Source organism: Pyxicephalus adspersus, chromosome 3 (genome assembly GCF_032062135.1).
Source record: "Pyxicephalus adspersus chromosome 3, UCB_Pads_2.0, whole genome shotgun sequence".
NCBI classification, from domain to species: domain Eukaryota; kingdom Metazoa; phylum Chordata; class Amphibia; order Anura; family Pyxicephalidae; genus Pyxicephalus; species Pyxicephalus adspersus.
Window position 1 is genome coordinate 46,098,510 of NC_092860.1, and position 19,579 is coordinate 46,118,088.

Consider the following 19,579-nt stretch of genomic DNA (forward strand, 5'->3'; position numbering starts at 1 on the left):
ATGTTGGCGCTATATAAATACTGTTTAATAACAACAATAACAATAACACAAAGCAACATGTCATTTTCATCAGATGAAACTTTAAGTATTTTTGATGCGGATTTCAAAACTGTGTTCAGTTTTTCTCTAGCACGTGTTTAGTTTATCTCTAGTTTTTGTGATGCAGCTAATTATATATTGTGTGAAATTTGTTATAAATAGCCTTAACATATTACATTTAACAACAGTTTTCTTTTTTTAAGCTTGGAGACCACACTAACTGCAGTTGATTTCATTTGTCATCATGCCTACCTAGAAACTGCTTTAATGATCCGGACAGTTTTTGTTACGTCGTCAAATTACCACAGAACTTAAAAATGTATACAAATTATATTTCCGCTGTCTACTTGGTGACCAGGATAAATACCGATGGTGGGGAGAGAACCGCAAAACCATCTAATCAACTGCTTTTTCTTCTGAGTCAACAAAAGTGGATTCTCAGGTAAAATTAAGCACAAAATTGTATATCTCAGCCTGGATTCTGCAATTAGGCCTGTTCCTCATGATGATTTATTACCAGTTCCGGTACCGCCACATGATGGACTTGCTTCTGTAGAAGGTGATGAGGAAGGCGCTGGAGTAACAACCCTGAATCATCTGATCCTGACTACTTGGCCAATGAAGATTCAGAACCAGAGACCTTTACACAAGCAGAGCTAAATGATCTCATTCCTGATCCAAATCTCTCCAAAGACAAAGCAGAACTTCCTGCTTGCAAAGGGTGTAACTGTAATTCACTACAGAAAACCAAATCATAACTTGACAACGTTCTTCACTATTGATGGCTCACTGTGCAACTGTCATGATATAAATGCACTCTTTACTCTAACAGTTTGTCACAAGAACATGTTCTATCTGAATGGCGTATGTTAACTGATTCCTCTTAAAGGAACTTGAATACAGCCTTACTTCATAATGGTAATTCCAAATCAAGTTTACCGATTGCCCATTCCGTTAACCTAAACGAGTTCTATGACAACATGAAGTTACTATTTGAAGCATTTCAGTAAAAAAAACACACCAGTGGAACATCTTTGGGGATCTAAAGGTCATTGGCTGGCTGATGGAAATGCAAGGAGGATTCACAAAATATTGCTGTTTCCAATGCCTGTGGGACAGCCGATTTATGGGAGACCATTATGTCAAGCATGATTAGCTGCCAGAACAAGTAGTGTCAAGTTTCTGCCTCTGGTTGATCCGCATAAAATATTTCTGCCATCTCTTCATATCAAGTTAGGCTTGATGAGGAACCTTGTAAAGGCCATGGGTTTTCAATACCTTGTTGAGAAGTTTCCAAACATAAGTACTGCAAAAATGAAGGCAGGGATAATTATAGAGCCACAGATCAAGTCTGTTTTGCAGGATGATGTTTTCAAACAATTTCTCTCAGCAGCTGAGCTAGAAGCTTGGGATGCATTTAAGTGGCTATGTGAAAATTTCCTGGGCAACCATAAGTCTCCTGCATACAAGGAAGGAGTTCAGAATCTGCTAGATTCATAGCAGAAACTGGGTTGTCGCATGTCATTAAAAATACATTTCTTGCACTCACATCCAGAATTCTTCCTGGAAAATCATGGTATGGTGGGTGACAAACAGGGAGAACATTCTCGCCAGGACATTATGTTAATGGAGCACTGCTACCAAGGTTTCTGGAATGGAAGTATGATGGCTGACTACTCCTGGATGCTGTACCGCGACAATCCAAAGAGTATACAAGAAAATCTTACTCTAGGCATTTCTGAAGAAACAATGGTACCTGACTGACACTGTTCAGTAGATCAATACCACAGTGTGCCTTATTTTACTTCACACTGAAGATGTATTACATCTACTTTAATGGTGCTTACAATACATGCACGTACAATAATAACTATAATAGTACTCATAACTCAGAAATTGTACATGTTAGGGAAAAACTGAAAATAGATTCCAAATCTTTAAAAAAACTGATTTAGAAACGTTTGCTGTGGTTTCTGATGATTATCAAAACTAATTTTTTGTTGATCTGTGTTATTATAATCATAAAACATAAGCAGCAAGCCCAACAATAGGTGGACAACAACAACAACTGCTCTAATAAAAGCAGAACCTTCAAACTAGGAGAATGTTATAAAGTCTGAATTTAGGTGCAAACTTTATGGAGTAGATTTTTTAAAGAGCATCAATGAGATAAGACTGAAAGTCAGCGATGTCAACTACCAGGTTTAGAAAAGTAGAAAGGGCAAGCCCTTCAAATATAGTATGTTAACTTAAAAATCTCTGAAAGGATCAGGAGGCCTCCTAGTCAGAATGTAAGCCTTGGATATTATCAGCCAAATGTATACCATAGGTTAGGATGTCACATTTTTGTATAACTCTGGTTTACCTTTGTCTGATGTAAGCTCTGGTAAACCTTTGGCTGATAATATTCTAGGGTTGTTTTCTGCTGAGCGCCTCTTGACATACATTTAAAATGTAATTTTCCATGATATTGTCACTGAGCATCATGCACAAATAAAGTTAGAAACTTACTGAGTATCTGAAGGCTATGAACACATTTTGGAACAGGTGCAGAAATTTTTTATTACATATAAAGGTTATAGAGGAATTTAACAGTGAGTGGTCAAGACCTATAGCGCTCAATCAGTGCTGCATGAACCCTAGTCCTTGTCTTGCACAAAAAATGTTTCCTAATGTTGGCCTAGGAGCAATCTTGCCCAGAAAAATATGGGAAAAACCAACCATTAATAGTGTAATACCTCTTACAGAGCAGAACTATTCAACAGTAGAAATAATCATCTGACCATAAAATCTGAGCAAATGGGGAGGGTATGGGAGGCACTAACTAGCACAATTATTAAACATACTGTATGTCACCTAGTGTTTTACGTATAGATGACGTGGGTTCAAGTGAGAAAACTAATTTCTGAAAAACAAATCTTAAAAAATTATTTTCCGGGTTCTGGAGACTGGAGTCTTTGTAGAGCTTTAGTTGACATAAAGCCTTCATTCCTAGGCCCACATCCTATCTAGTAGCTAGGCTTCATTATTATAGGCCTTTATATATGTGGGCTGCAGCGTGGTTGGTTGCTGACATGCGTTTAGTTGGTTTGCTGCTCTGCTGAATCATCCCATTCCTAAAAACTGCGGTCCAAGCCAGTAGTCCGAGTTTTCTAGGTTCAGGATCTTCAAACCACCATGAATAGCCAGGCTGGAATAATGAAACTCACACCCATGTGCACAAGAGTTCATTCTTTTCTGGCAGCCAGGTATGTGCTGCTCATTGTATATTGTACAAATGCTTGCAGCCCCAAGGCAGGTACTGTAAGTAAGGCTAGGTACGCACATGCAATAGTTCTCATCCGATAATTGGCTCAGGGCCGATATGGGTCGATAATCTGGCGTGTGCACAGTGCTCCTCATCTATCGTCCCAACGACTGTCCTGGCGGATCCACGAAAGATGGACGACAAACGTTCTAAATGGAAGTGAAGGGGGAGGGAGCGCAGCGGGGTGCCCCTCCGTCATTCTCTACCTCCCTCCTCCATAGAGCAGAATGGTGCTGTATGTACATGCATTGTGCAGTCATTAGTCATTGGAAAAGATCGTGAAAGATCCCTTCCAACTACAATGATTGCACGTGTATACAGTCTAAGAGACATGGACTGTTACTTTTTTAGTTCCACTTTAAGGGGCAAAGCAGATTCTTCATATCCATAACTTCTGAGTTTTCAGATGTCTGCATACCCTGCTGCATGCTGTAGTATTTCTCTTAACTGGTCACTATTTTACTACAAGACAAATTATTAACATACAGTACAATGAGAAAAACCATAGGCAAAGTGGTGGACCAAACATTGAACATACTTAAAATGATGGATGTAAATAATCATCTTGAGAACAGGTAATAAAGTCCACATACAGCCAAACTTTTTTTTTTTACTTTGTGCTAGATGGAGTGCTGAAGTATTAAACTCCTGACAGCTTTTTATTGCTATCTTACTCCTCATTAACCTTTTTTTATTTGTCCTGGTGACAAGACAGAATGTAATGAAAATTTTACAGTTTCCACCAGAACAGAAATTAAGATTAAATCTTCTACTTAAGACTGATGTTTCAGTAACAGCTGCCTATGAAGGAGTTTCTTCTCATGGGCAGGGTCCTCTCCTCCTGTATCACTGTCTGTATTAGTCTGTCATTTGCAATCCCTATTTAATGTACAGCGCTGCGTAATATGTTGGCGCTGTGATCTATATTAGTTCCTAATCATTCTACACCAAAGAAGCCTTCCAACAAGCAGCAGTAAGGCAGTGCTATGTGATCTATATTAGTTCCTAATCCCCATTCTACACCAAAAAAGCCTTCCAACAAGCACCGGTAAGATAGTGCTATGTGATCTATATTAGTTCCTAATACCCATTCTACACCAAAAAAGCCTTCCAACAAGCACCGGTAAGATAGTGCCATGTGATCTATATTAGTTCCTAATCCTCATCCTACACCAAAGAAGCCTTCCAACAAGCAGCGGTAAGATAGTGCCATGTGATCTATATTAGTTCCTAATCCTCATTCTACACCAAAGGAGCCTTCAAACAAGCAGCATTAAGATAGTGCTATGTGATCTATATTAGTTCCTAATCCTCATCCTACACCAAAGGAGCCTTCCAACAAGCAGCGGTAAAATAGTGCTAGGCAATCTATACTAGTTCTTAATCCTCATGAGGCCACCTTGGCTACATGGTCAAACCTCTGTCATTGTTGTTGTTTATAGCACAAGTTGATATCAAATTGTTTTCTTTAAGAAACTCCAGTAATACAGATATAAAGTTATAATCAATGTGTCCAGTTAGGAAAGTTTTTTCCATTATTTTTTGTATTGGTGTTCACTATCTCTGGTACCAGTAGTGATGGGAAATTAACATTTTAAGGATGTCGCATGAACAGCTGGTGTGGAAAAAAGTTTTACTTTACATACACTTTTTTAATACAGTTGGGTGGGTATAGGTATTATGTTGTCACACAGGCAATTCTGTTCCTAGTCATATATTACCTATATCCACTTTTCATTAGCACTAGTAGAAATAACTTGTAGGGCTTTTAAACGTCAACGTCAACAGCTTGTGTATTGAGAGAAAGGACCAGTATTGCAAGTGTACAATAAACATCCCTTTCTATTGATTTCCATTGAGTAGTCTGTCTAACACTGGCAGCTTCCTGATAGGAGGAAAGAGCAGAGCGGTGATAGTACCTGTATGGTGATGCTTCATTATTGTTCATTCAGGAACCCGGTGACTTGAAACTGGTGTAACTTAAAAAACACATTGTAATGAAAAAGCAAAATCAAATTATTTACTAAGGGCAGGTTAGGACCTAAAGTGCAATCCTATGAGGCTCCAGGCTTGTTCTAAAGAAGCAGCATCTGCACACGGTGGCAGTGAGTGGTACTAGTACCACAGTAAACTAGTGCCCCTCACCACCGCCCCCATTTATTCTCTCTATGGGGCGTCTTCCATGAGAAGCACTGTCTATAATGTTGGCCCTATACACTGGTAATTATTATTATTATTAAAAATAATAATAATAATATTAAAAAATAATGAGAAGCTGCATGTATTGCCTCCTGAGGCATCAGTTCCCTGGCATGAGGAAACGGTAAACACACGGCAACCTTGTGGCCAGTATGAACATAGCCTGAGGATATGGCCCCCATCCAAAATACTTCAGTGAATAGAACAAAACAAAAAACACGTGGAGGAGAAAACAATGGCAAATGCTCTTACCACTGGCTTCCACCTGCAGTGCCTTGATGAGGGTGACTTTACCAACCTTTTAGGAGGTCTGAGAAATGCTGAGAGCTGCCAAACTTTTTCTTGAGATAACACTCCAGGACTGTGCAGCAGCAGGGAAGTCACCCCTTGTTTTATGGAAGTTAATAAAAAAGTAATTGCTACCTTATTTTTTTACTTTTCTGAGGCTTTAGGACATGGAGGTAGCCTAAAGTATATCTAAACTCAAGCCCAATGAATCTTGCAACTTCCTATCCCTTGGCAAAGTTATTTGCATTAGTTTTTTTCAGTCTAAGTACAGTTTATGGAAGTATAAAAATCTGTTGTTCTTGACAAAAATTCAGTATTCTGATACCTTTCTGCATATTGAACTGAAATATCAGGTGTTAATCCATTTTACAAGCTATCATGTATAAACTACACAACCCTCATTCTTAATTAAGAGACATCTGAGGTCTACAATGCTCTGCTCCTTTATAGATAGAGTACAGTAAGTTAGTGTTTGACCCCTGAAAAATAAGTGTGTTATATGCAGAATATCCAGGTGAGAAGGTTGCCAAACACCCTAAATAAGGGAAACTATTGCAGCCAACACACTTTGGTATTGGTGGGTCATATGCTCATGGTAAAAAAGGGAAGCTTGCTTTGGAGTACAAGGTATGCTGTAAGCACAGTGAGTAATGGAACCTCACTATCATGTCTATACCTTCTGGAAGGTGTTCCTGGTTGTATACAATCTCATCCGTTTGCAATCGAGATATCCCCTATACATGTATTTCAGCTTTATGTTGTGCAGCTTGCATAAAAATGAGCTTTTGTGTAGACTAAGCACATGGTCTGTTTGAGCTGTGGCTTATCCTTTCCACATGCTACATGTGGTAAAATTACAATGTCAAAAAAATTTGTATTTACCCTACATGTGCTTACAAGGATAAATGCAAGGGGTGAAAGGAAAGATGAGAACCATATACAAACCAGTTTGGTTTATTTAAAGTTTAGAGTTCGCTAAAACATTAAATTGTTATTCCAGGTATAGCAGCTGGAAACACAAAATACACTACAACTAGCTATAATGCCTACTGTTTACTGAACTACTATATACTGTATATATATATTTCATAGAGAAAATAAATATTAATATACAATAATACAATATTTACCAAAGTGACAATTTTTTATGGTCTATAGACATTGATCAGTCAGTTATCTTTGGTCAGTGAGAAAATTGTGTAATGATGAAGAATTTCAATCTGACCATTTAGCAATTTATGTAAATATGCCTTCAGCCATTTGAAACCGTTCGTCACAAACATCAAATAGCTAGTAGTAGACAGTGATAATGTTTAGAGACACACAAGATAAAAGTTTGTAGACAATGCCTGATTTATTAAAGATTTTCAAGACTGGAGAACTTGGGTGAACTTGGGTGATCCAACAAACCTCGAATCAGGTTCTCTGATGATATTTTATCTTCTCCAGTCTTGGAGAACTTTATTGAATTAAGATAAATGCATTTCATTCATAAACAACATGAATGAAACTTCTACTGAATATTGTCATTTAATGCTCCCACATTTATAACCATTAAAATTGCATCTAAAATGTAAAATCTGTTTTAGGTTGAATGTTTAAACCATATTACCAAGATTTACAGATATTGGTACCAATACTCAATATCTATAACCCACTAAGCAAATTTTAAAAGATTTTTATTTATACTAGTATTTCTCAACATGTGTTTCATGGAACTTCAGGGTTATTCCAGAGGTTTCTAGGGGTTCCTTGAACAATTTGTACTTCTCTGGTCATTTTATCTGACACCAATGATTTTCTTTGTTATCTGTAATGGTGAGATTCTTTTCTGTGAGCTGTGGATATAATAATTATAGCAGGGGTTCCCCAGGACTTCAAGTGTTATTTCAAGTGTTCACCCATCTTAAAAAAAAGTTGAGAAAGACCAAGTTAAACTATTTAAAAATGTTCATTAAGTCTTTGTTTAATAGTCATCATGCCCCACAAGTGCTGTTATTAGAAAGCTTTAAAATTTGGTAGACACCCAGTTGCTTTTTATTATCATGACCCAACAAAATACACAACTTTGGGGATCAACGGAGTCTTAGGATACTCATTTTTTTTAACTTTTATAGAAAATCTTTACCCATATTAGAGGTATAGGTGTAGCATGGTGGATTGATTCACAAGATGTCTTCTAATATTTTTTAGGAAATCCATAGGCAAAACGTTACGGTCATTATTCCTATCTGTATTACCACCTACTGGAGAGTGTTAGGTGTTTCTTCCTGTAATAGGAGAGTTGTATTTGAGTGCTGTAGGTGTCAGGGAATGGTACTACAGGGAATACTAACAACTAAAGTAGTACTATGGCCTTCCTTTAAAATTATGTGCTACTGGACTAAACTTTAGGTTCACCTCTTGCTCCCTTTTAAACTTTCATAACTTACTGTAGAACCTGACAGTGAAGTACCCCTAATTCAGCTGACTGTAATAGTGTGGCAACAATGCTGCAGTGCTCCTGAATTCAGAGCAGAGTTGTCACTCATATAACGATGGTAAGATGTTGCAGGGGATGTGGCTATCTACATACTACTAATGTGTTGCAGAGGGGGGGGGGGGGTCTTCAAAGAGCTGAGCTCTGTTATTTCAAAGCCATTATTTCTAATTTTTAGAGACTCTTTAATCACTGGCATGGTACCGTTGGCATGGTACCGATGGCTTGATAACGTCCATAGTTGGAAAGGTCCTAGAGAGTTTGATAAAGAACCACATAGGGGAGTTTCTGCTAGAAAATAATATTATAAGTGATAGTCAGCATGGCTTCAAAAAAAGACCGAAGTTGTCAAACAAATTTACTCTCTTTTTATGAGGAAGTAAGTAAACAGGTAGACAGTGGAATAGCAGTTGCTATAGTGTACTTGGACCTTGCTAAAACATTTGACATAGTGCCCCACAGACGGTCAATATGCAAGTTAGAGTCCATAGATTTATAAAAGTCAATCTGTAAATGGATAGAGAACTGGCTTAAAGATCGCTTCCAGAGAGAAGTAATTAAGGATTCATACTCTGAATGGTCTAAGGTTATTAGTGGTCTACCCCATGGTTCAGTGTTAGGACCTTTACTGTTTAACATCCTTATAAATGATATAGAGTTTGGGATTAAAAGTACCATTTCTGTGTTTGCAGATGACACCAAACTATGTAATAGAATTATGTCCATACAGGATGTCTATAATCTACAAGCAGATCTGGATGTACTGTTTGATTGGGCAGTCCAGTGGCAAAGGACATTTAATATAGATAAATGTAAAGTTATGCACTTGGGAGCTAATAACATGCGTGCTTCATACTGTCTAGGGGGAGTACATTTGGGGGAGTCAGAAATGGAAAAGGATCTGGGGGTTCTGGTAGATCATAGACTTAATAACAGCATACAATGCCAAGCTGCAATATCTAAAGCTAGCAAAGCTAGCACAAACTTTCTTGTATTAAAAGAGGAATAGACTGCAGAGATGGAGACATAATCCTGCCCCTGTACAAAGCATTGGTCAGACCTCATCTGGAATATGCAGTCCAGTTTTGGTCACCAGTTCACAAAAAGGTATGATCCCCCTGTATAAATATATAAACGGTCAGTATAGAGAACTCTCTTCCCCATTATTCACTTTGAGATCATTGGAAAGAACAAAAGGGCACTCTTTGCGTCTAGAGGAAAAGAACTTTAAGCTCCGGATAAGGAAGGGATTCTTCACTGTAAAGTCTGTGAAAATGTGGAATCGGCTCCCTCAGGAAGTAGTTTCAGCAACTACTATAGATTGCTTTAAGAAAAAGCTAAATGTGTTTCTAGAAGCACAGAATATAACTGGGTATTAGGGCTTTAAAGTTTAAAGATACCGGTGATCATCCGATTGCCTCATGGAATCAGAAAGGAATTTTTTCCCCCTGTTGAAGCAAATTGTACCAGGGTTTTTTTTGCCTTCCTCTGGACCAACTATGTCTTATCGGGTTTTATACCTGGGATATGTTTATTTCCCTAGTGGTTGAACTTGATGGACTTGTGTCTTTCTTCAACCTAACCTACAATGTAACTATATAAGCCTGCAGTTTGTCAGTCATTACCTGCCCACACCGGGTGCTGCCCACTGCTTTCTCAATTGGCTGCACTGTCATCCATAGCAAAACCCTCACACCGTGTTCTGCAATGCCTGGGAAGGTAACATGCGAGACCAGTAAAGAAGGATTTTGCTCAATCAAGGAAAGTAAATACATTATTTGTTTAGTTTATGAAGCTTATTTATCACATAGTAACTGGATTTAGTATTTGTTTAGACTGTCATACAGAATTATTTACTTGTCCTTTAGCACAAACACAGAATCTGCATCATAAAATAACCATTTGGGTTTCATTGGCTCAACAAAGTAGCTAGTTGTTTTCCTTCAAGTGCTATTACACAACAGCCATATTGCTGTTACAGCACAATTACAGACAAATAATTTGAGCACTGGGAAAAATTAGATATTGCAACTAAGTAGTTAATGTTCCCTGGTTTTACAAGACAAGATTGTGATGTATTATGTCACCTAATGTGAATGTGTAATCTTTTACTTGACATTTCACAGCCCCTCTATATTAGTAAGCACTTGTACATATGTTAATTGTTATTTTACAGCTGCGGGGTATATTGAGTAACTGCCTAATACTCTTTGAGAGCATCTAATGTTTTGGGGTCATATAAACTATCATTTATCCTTGAATTCTGTCTGCATGGATGTGCTAAAACTTAGTGATACCATTTATGATACAATAGTTGCAGCTTAACACCAAATAGTATACAGTACAGAAAGGCTTAAAAGTTTTTTTTTTTTTTTGCTTGTCCAATTGCACATATTTCCTTATGTTTCCCATCCTGGAGATGCAACAGAAAACCAGAGGATGTCTAAGCATCATAAGTGAGGGGAATTCCAGTTTTCTTAGTTACACCATTAAGACATAGGCACTGAAGTAAAGACTGCTGGAAAAAAGTTACAACCAAGGAAATAGTGAGAGATTTCACAATTCTTATTCAGAACATGAAGCACCAAGACCTATTTTCCCCTAGGTTAACCAATGTGAGGATCTGGTAACCAGATGATTAAGGATAAAGATATCTGCCTATAGGCAAAATGGAACAGTAAGATCAAGATTCATTAAGATTGTATGCTTAGCAAATTTTCCTTATCTCAATGGAATTATAGTGAACTATGCAGAAGTGACTGACTGGCAACTTTAAATGCTAAATTGCATTGTATTTATATAGCGCAGTGCTGTACATTAAATAGGGTTGCAATGACAGACAGATACAAACAATAACACAGGAAGATTAGAGGACCCTGCCCAAATGAGCTAACAATCTAAGAGAGGATTTGCTTTCCAAAATCAAAGTCTGTCTTTTAGTCCTAGTCCCTTATCATTTAAAATTGTAGGTTTACTACTAAATAGGTCAGAAAGTGAAAAAACTTGGCATACACTTTAGGAAGCAAGGTTAGTGTGTCCAAAGAGTCACTGGCTTCAATGCAGTACGTGTCCCCCAGTACAGAGGTAGGAAGGGCATAGTTCACAGTGTAGAGCAGCCTTTCTCAACCTTTGTACCCCAGATGAACCCCTTAAGTTATTTCTAAATCTTAGGGAACCCCTAATAAAACCAAATAATTGGAAAATTGGAAAAAAAATGGCCATTACATTAATGGTGACTCAAGGAACCCCTAGCAACCTTTGGTGGCACCCTGATTTACAATGGCTGGTCTATAGAGATTTATGCAGGGAATGCATCATCTAGTATCATACGTATTAGGATATGAATGGACACAAATACATAGGATTATATAAAGCATTTAATATGCTTGCAAAGGGAGATCGCCATGTATTCAGTGGGCAGTTGGACACTATATATTATACAGACATTTACTGGTGAGCAGTATTACCTCATTGTATATTTTAACTGGATGTTATACAAAAACAAAAAAAAAAATCTCGTCCTAGCATGCATCTGTCTATATATATAGGTAGACACTAGCATGCATCTGTCTATATATATTCACATAGACATATAGATATGTCAATGTGAAGAGCCAGCACTACAGCTAATGACCAGAGGCTTCCACTATAGAATAATATTTCACCATAAATAAATGAGATGTCTCCTGGTTAGGGCTGTTCACAAATCTTGCAGAACAGTTAGTTAAGTTGAGTAGTTGTGTTGGAGGTTTATTTGCATTTTGCCATACATCCAGTACACTGTGTTGAGTTTATAACCAGCACCAGAAGACATTAGAGGCCATCAAGCTAAAAGGCTTTATAAAAAGTATTCTAAAGCTTTAAAGTTGGTGTCAGTGGCATTTTTTGTGGAAGGTAAGGTATAGGTCCCAGATAGCATAATATATGAGCACAACACTAAAGTGTCACAAAGACTAGCCAAAAGGTAAAGGAGAATAGACTTTTGTATATTATTACTGGTTTCAAGAGAAAGTGTCAGGGTAGCACTTCTGGTATGTGTTCTGTAACACTTCTCTGTTGTTACAGTACATCACTTGTACAATGATAAGTTGATAGCTAGCTTGACAGCTAACACAAGATATCAATCACTACTGATGATTAATTCCAGAGCTCTTCATCATCCTATCTACAATATTAGGGTAGGACCAGACTTACAATACTAAAATTACTTGGATTTTAGTTATTTACCCATGAATAATTTCTTCAACACCATCATATTTTGTAGAAGGGTGAAAAGACACCCCTGGAAACATATTTGGAGAGGAGGAAAACATTAATTGCATTTAGCTCTTTGTTGTCTTTCACCTGGATTTCTAACCATTACATTTGCCATTATCACTATAATGTAATCCTACTATTAATATTATTATTATTATTACACAGTATTTATAAAGCACCATCATATTACGCAGCGCTGTACAAAGTCCATAGTAGTGACACTACCTGTCCCTCAATGGGGCTCACAATCTAATGTCCCTACCTCAGTCATATGTACTATTGATGTAAGATCATTAATTCTGAGACTTAAGAGAGGGTAGAACTGGATCTGTCAGGTATAAGAGGTCATCTAGAGGTTTACACCATCAAAATACACCTGAACATAAATATAACTTTTGGAAGGTGTCCCCTAAATTCTGACCTTATAAAGTGGTTTAAAACTATGCATCATCATTAAACCATAAACATGTATTTCTTTTGAATTTTAGATAAAGTGGGAAAGAGTTAAAAATGAAAACCTAAAGTAAAATATTATTGTTGATATATGTAATATATTGACATCACTGGGGGGGGGGGGGGGGGGGGGTGGTTGTCAAGTCGAGTAGTTGTCAAGGATACAGACATGGACATCAACAAAACAGTGTTAGAAGTTCAAATTTGTCTTTGCATTTAAAAATGTGTTTTTGTTTTGTTTGAATTCCCATTGGAGAAATTCTCTATCACGCCCAAAAGGAATTGGGGGGTAATGGCTATTACAAACACATATAACAGTAAATATCAAAAATAAACATTATCCAACTCATAAAAAAGCTTTATTTGGAGTTGTACTTTAAGTCTCACCCACTCAACATCCCAGCCTCTTCTGGATACAATTATGAGCACTGTGTACCTAAACTTATAATTTAATACACTGATATTTTACATTTTTTTCCTCATTAACTTGCTAAATATTTATTTCTAATATCCAGTATTTAGATAGCGCCGACATATTACGCAGCACTTTACAAAGTCTTTCGCCAAGTCACAAACTGTCCTTCGAAGAGGCTCACAATCTAATCTCCCTACCTCAGTCATATGTCATTATCACAGTCTAAGGTCAATTTTGGGGGGAAGCCAATTAACCTAACTGCATGATTTTTTTGGAATCTGGGGAGAAACCAGGGTACCCAGAGTAAAACCCACACAAACACAAGGAGGACCTGCAAACTCCATGCAGATAGTGTCCTAGGACCAGAGTACTTACCTCTGAGCCACCGTTCTGCCCATAAAATCCTTGTTTTTGTTGCATACCTTATATTAGGCTCAGTGGTATCCTGATTGGATTTCTGTTTGTCTCTATGCAATAAAAGCAGATTATGGTTGGCAGGGGAAGCCAGGAGGGTGCTGTACTTACCTTCCTGAAAAAATCACAATACCCTTCCTCAGCACTCCTCTCCAAGATTCCTTGGAAGCTATATAAAATGAAAACATTAAAATGACTTGATGCCACCCATCAAGGACAGTCTGAAGTTGCAGGCATTCCTAATCGAGCAGAATTTGTGTGCACACCTAGATAATGTCCATGTGTGATGCCCAATCCTCAATGAAAGAATTTAAATCCAATAAAAAAAAAAAAAAACCCAGCAGAAAACGCCAGATGACGCTACTTTCCCCCAGCTATGAAATGAGGCTAGTTCTATATGATTTTTTGCAGTTTCTAATGCATACAGTGATAATGAAATCTTAGTAAGCAGTTTTAGTATAATAAAGGAGCTCGTACTTGTGCACTGTGCAATATTGAATATCGGGCTGGAGTTCATCCTTAATGTTAAACAGTTAGAAACAGCTGAGCGACCAAATGTGTAAAATGTCTCTTCTGCCTTCCCTAGGGAAATGCATTCCAGTGTTTTATGGTTTGTGGACCATTTTAAAGCAGGACACAGATACATTGGTCTATTTCTTTCCTTTTCTTAGTTTGTAAAAGTCATCATTTCAGACAAGATTCTCAAATTCATTTCTGGTCTGAACTGCTCTAGAAGGAACTGGGGTGAACATTTTTAGGAATTTAAAAAAATGATGGCAGTCAGTAAGTGGTGGTTTGCTTTCTAGGGACAGGGTTCGCAGATTTGTCTTCAGTGAATTTTCCTTATGTCACCTGAATTACTGGCCATCAAATCATACACATAGCACGCAAGATTTATACTAAACAAAAATCTTGTATAACAGCCATATAAACCAAATAACTTGGTGTTTTGTGAGTTGTAAACATCAGTAATCTTCATAGGGATCAGCTTATTATGTTTTAGTGAGTCCACACACGGAAACGAAGCTATTTTCCAGACTCACACAGAAACAGCAGGACATAGAGGCCATGCTGTCTACTTTTCATGTCATAAGCAGTGATCCAAGAAATTCCAAAGAAAGCAGTTTACAGCACACCATGGGACAATATACAGGGCAATGATTCGGTTTGTGCACACAAAAGTGGCTCATGTTTGCTTAAAGGGATCCTCACACGTTTTTTCTGTTTTTAAAACTGCATGACCAGGTCTTAAATTTCACAGCCCATTTATCTATCTGTAGGAATCCAAATAATGCGTGTTTGGGTTCACATAGGACATCCACACTAGAGGATCAATTAATAAACAACCAGTAATGAACATAACATAACAGTACATAATATAAATAAACATCCTAAATTATTATTTTTTTTAATTTTCTTTAATTCAGTTTTTTATTAACCGTGTTGCACTTTTCAGATTTCAAGCAGGACAAACATTAAAAGCTAAACTCAAGTTGAACAAGAATATTTACGGCTAAAATAAATATATAAGATTAATATGAGTCGGAATAATTTGCCAAAGGACTTGTATTTCTTTCCATTTAGTTCTAAGATAATCAAAGTTGTGCCAGGCTTTACAACTAGTCTGGTGACCTTACTTTTCTTTGAAGTTAGGAAAGACAACTTGGTCGCCTCCTGCCTTGAGCCTGTAATTTGTCAGTGATGCTGCATGCACACCTGAAATTTTCATAGCTGGAAACAATCTTTTGTAAATATTTCCAGTGATAAAAAGAGTGACTGATGAACAAATGAGCGCTGTAGACAAGCGTCGTTCTGTTCTATGAAGAGGGGAGGGGGGAGAACGAGCGAGCGGCACCCCATTGTGCTCTTCTTCATTGATATGTATAGCGTCATCCTCCTTCGGTCGTTCATAGATCTGTCAGGATGAATCCATGAATGACATCAGGTGACTTCTGTACACATATCTGATTCTTGCCCAAGATGAGTCCAACAGTTCCTATGGGGTGAGAATCATCTTACTTTATATAGCTTTACCCTCTTCTCACTTTACTTTCTCTTATTGTTAACTTGTTTCTTAACAGACTGTGCACATGGCGCATCCTATTGGCTCCTGTGGATTAATTAATTCCTTCACCCATGTACAGGAACATAACAAACTTAAAGGTAAATCTGCCATTTTGTCCAAGTAACGATATTGCAAGTACCCCCCCTCACCCTCACTTTAGTTGTTTGCTTTACTGTAACCATTTCTACGCTTTGAAACCCAGGAGTTTTGGCTAAATCTACAATGCTCATGCTGAGCAAAATGTCCTACTGATGCACCATTCTTGTAGTTGGTTGTTGTGTTATGACCAATTCACAACAATGAAAATATACCCTTGGAAACATAGGCTTTAAAGTTAATCTTATAAACCTACAATATTCTGTGTTTCAGGGCCCCAGTACAACATGCCTGTGTTAGCTTTCCAGACTCTAAAATACCTTGCCATGGAGAATCACCTGGCTAACAATTTAAAGCAAATAAAAATGAATCTCCTTGAATGTATCTGTGTTAGGTTGCTGCAGCTCTGACCACACCAATTTGATTGTGTTTTTGCCTTCCTGCTCTAGGTCCTTAGTTTGCATTATCTGTATGAGTTTTCTCTAGGTGCTCTGGTGTCCTATAAAAAGTCGGTTAATTGGCCTTTACCCAAATTTGTCTTAACATGTAATCTAACAAAGGATTTTAGATTGTGCAGCAACATATACTGTAATACTGTTTGTCAAAATTACATAGATATTATCAATACATTCTAGAACTGAATCATTTGAAGATTTTGGTATAACCTTTTGGCAGTCTTCCTGCATCTGAAATATCAGCATTGACTAGACTGATCATTTAACTAGAAATATTACATTGCCAATTTTAATGCTGGTGTAAGAAAAGGTGAGAATCAATTTTTACTGTGATAGGAACAATTTATTTTACATGTATTCATCGGAGTAGAATTCTACAGTAAGGAGACAGAAACTTGATCCTTCAGCACAGCGGTAGGGTTCTTGGTCAATTGCCTAATGCATTCTTGAATCTAATTTCTGAATTCCAAAATCATTCAGCTGGAGGTTTAACGTTGTGGAACAGTCGTCGTGAGAAGACAGAGCAAGAATGTTTGCCAGGAATAATATTCTCCCAACACTCACACCTGTCTTGTAGGAAACTCAGTAACTTTTTTATATTTTTTCGCATTAGGCATGGGAAAGTTTCTGCATTACGTTTTAGTTGTTATGCAGCAGGAAAGCAATCCTCAAAAATGGCTTTTAATAAGGCACACAGAACAGTTTGTCATTTTCACATACTTATTCAAGAATAGGATACCCATACAGATGATGTAAATGTGCTATGTTGTTCTATGTTAGCAGTTATGTTTGAACAAAATCAAAGCTCAACATTTATGTTTTTTTAGGACTACTGAATGTGAACTCATTTTTGTGTTACAAAATATTTCATTTAAAATTTTATTTAACCACTTCTGAAAACTTTACATAGTTATATACTAAGACTTACATTAAGTTTAGAGATTCTTTAAAATAACTATACCCTAGTTAGGGTACTTTAAAATAACTATACCCTAACCATGATTTAATGTGTTGGCTGACCTCAACATTTAACCCTAGAATTTACCATTACATGAACTTAATAGCCCCTAAAACATAACCTCTTCCTAATATTTAACCTATAACCTAACACTAGCAGGGGTGTAGTCATAAAAAAGAAGAGGGGGCATGGTAATAGTGAAGGCTATCAGCTACACCTCTGAACACTAGCTATTAAAATAAATCACTAACACCTAACATTAACCAACATTAACCCTAAAAGTGTCATAAAATACAGGGCAAGCAACCAGTTAGCATTAATCTCCTAATCCCCCAGCATAAATTTACCTTTCCTTTGTTTTACAGTACTGGGGGCAGATAAAAATACACAATAAATCTGGCATGATGGATAATGTTTTTCATTTGATGTGACAGTGCTGGTGCTAGTTTAAGCAAGACTTTCATTCCCTTTCATTGGTGAATGGATCAGCAGAGGTGTAAGAAACTGGAAGTTATATGCAACTGCGTGACCTGTTGCTTTGTCATGCATGGATAAAATACAGGTTTACTTTAAACTCAACCCAAGCTGTGACCCTGACTCTTAACCTAAACACTTTTTTCTGATTGTATAGGATGTCTTGGATATTCTGACCAAAAAGTAGTGAAAGTACTCTAAAAGAAGTCTTAAGTCACTTCTGTGGTTATATCTTTAATGTTCAGAACAGTGGTTCTGTGATCATACCTCTTCTTCCATTATGTTCTATAGCAGCAGCATTATGCCAACCTTCTAATATTAACAAACACCAGTTTGCTTATAGGCTGATAGAACCAATCTGATATATTATTACAGAGTGTCCACATATTAAGTGGTACCTTGGTATAAGTCTTTAATCCATTCCAGATCCTTGGATTTTTTACCAAACAGGATTTATACCAAACAAATTTTTCGCATAGGAAGTAAAAGGAAAATGATTTATCTGTTCCTATGAAAAAAATCCTATTGTTATTGGCATATTATCCATTGATGGGGCTGTATAAAATAATTTAAACATTGCTTAATACTAAAGTACATAAATACAAAAGCAATGAGATGAAATAAATGAAAATGTAACCTAACTTTACCTTGCTGAGAAGAGTCGAGTGCCTACTAGGATGGTGCTGAGAAGGGAGGAGATGTTCTTTAATTCACAGAGAGTTATAGAGCGGGTTATTCACTGAATGGTAGCAACTGGCGTACTGACGCTTGTGGGCAGTTGTGGCTTTGTCTCGAGAGAGAGGTAAATAAGGGTAGTGCGTGGTGTTATGACTCATTTTGACCCATACAAGTTCTAACACAAAGGTTGTGTACCAAGCAAAATAAGTCCAAACAGGATTTAAACCAAGTTGGACTTATTCCAAAGCGGACTTATACCGAGGTACCACTGTAATATATATATATATATATATATATATATATATATATATATATATATATACAGTACGTCGAAATTGTCCTCGGACTAAGGTAATGGCATATGACTATGATAGAGACATTAGATTGTGAGCCCCTTTGAGGGACATTTAGCGATATGACTATGGACTTTGTAACGCAATGTGTAATATGTAACTTTATAATATACAACTATATATAGTTGTAATATAAACTCTATATGAATACAAGTTAATAACTATATTAGTAATATCTGTATGTCACTAAATAACTTCCTAAGTACACTAAAAACCAAGCCTGCCTCCACTCACACCTTGTGTACACTGGGCTGTGCATAGACATTAGAAATTCATTAATTGAGATGAACAGGCGTGCTCATCTCAGTGTAAATCTGTCATGTACAGTAGTCATTTGACATATTTCAGTGAACAACTACTTGAGAATGAGTTATGCATATCCCCTATTTTATGTACAACGCTGCAAAATATGTTGGCACTATATAAATCCTGGTAAATAACAATAATAATTTCAGAAAAGCTGCATGCTTGTCGTTTCCTCTTCTATCTCCATAAGAAGGCACACTCTGTGTACGGATCATTTCTAGTAACAGAAATTGGGTGTATGTTCATAGCCTTACTGTTGTAATAGGTGGCTTCAGTGGCCAACACTTGAGTGAACTGTCTTGAGTGTTCTTTCAACGTGCTTCTTAAAAAGGAAATAACGAGG

General features: G+C 37.1%; 1 protein-coding gene across 1 annotated transcript in view; it reads left to right on the top strand.

Moving 5' to 3' along the window:
* Nucleotides 1-4,655: 4,655 nt before the first annotated feature.
* The window catches only part of SVEP1 (sushi, von Willebrand factor type A, EGF and pentraxin domain containing 1), a gene marked incomplete at its 5' end in the record, with an annotated part of 170,821 nt that continues 155,897 nt past the window's right edge, over nt 4,656-19,579 (top strand). The window contains one exon of the mRNA XM_072406782.1: nt 4,656-4,694. Within this exon, the coding sequence (XP_072262883.1) occupies nt 4,656-4,694 (39 nt within the window). The remainder of the gene's footprint in view (nt 4,695-19,579) is intronic.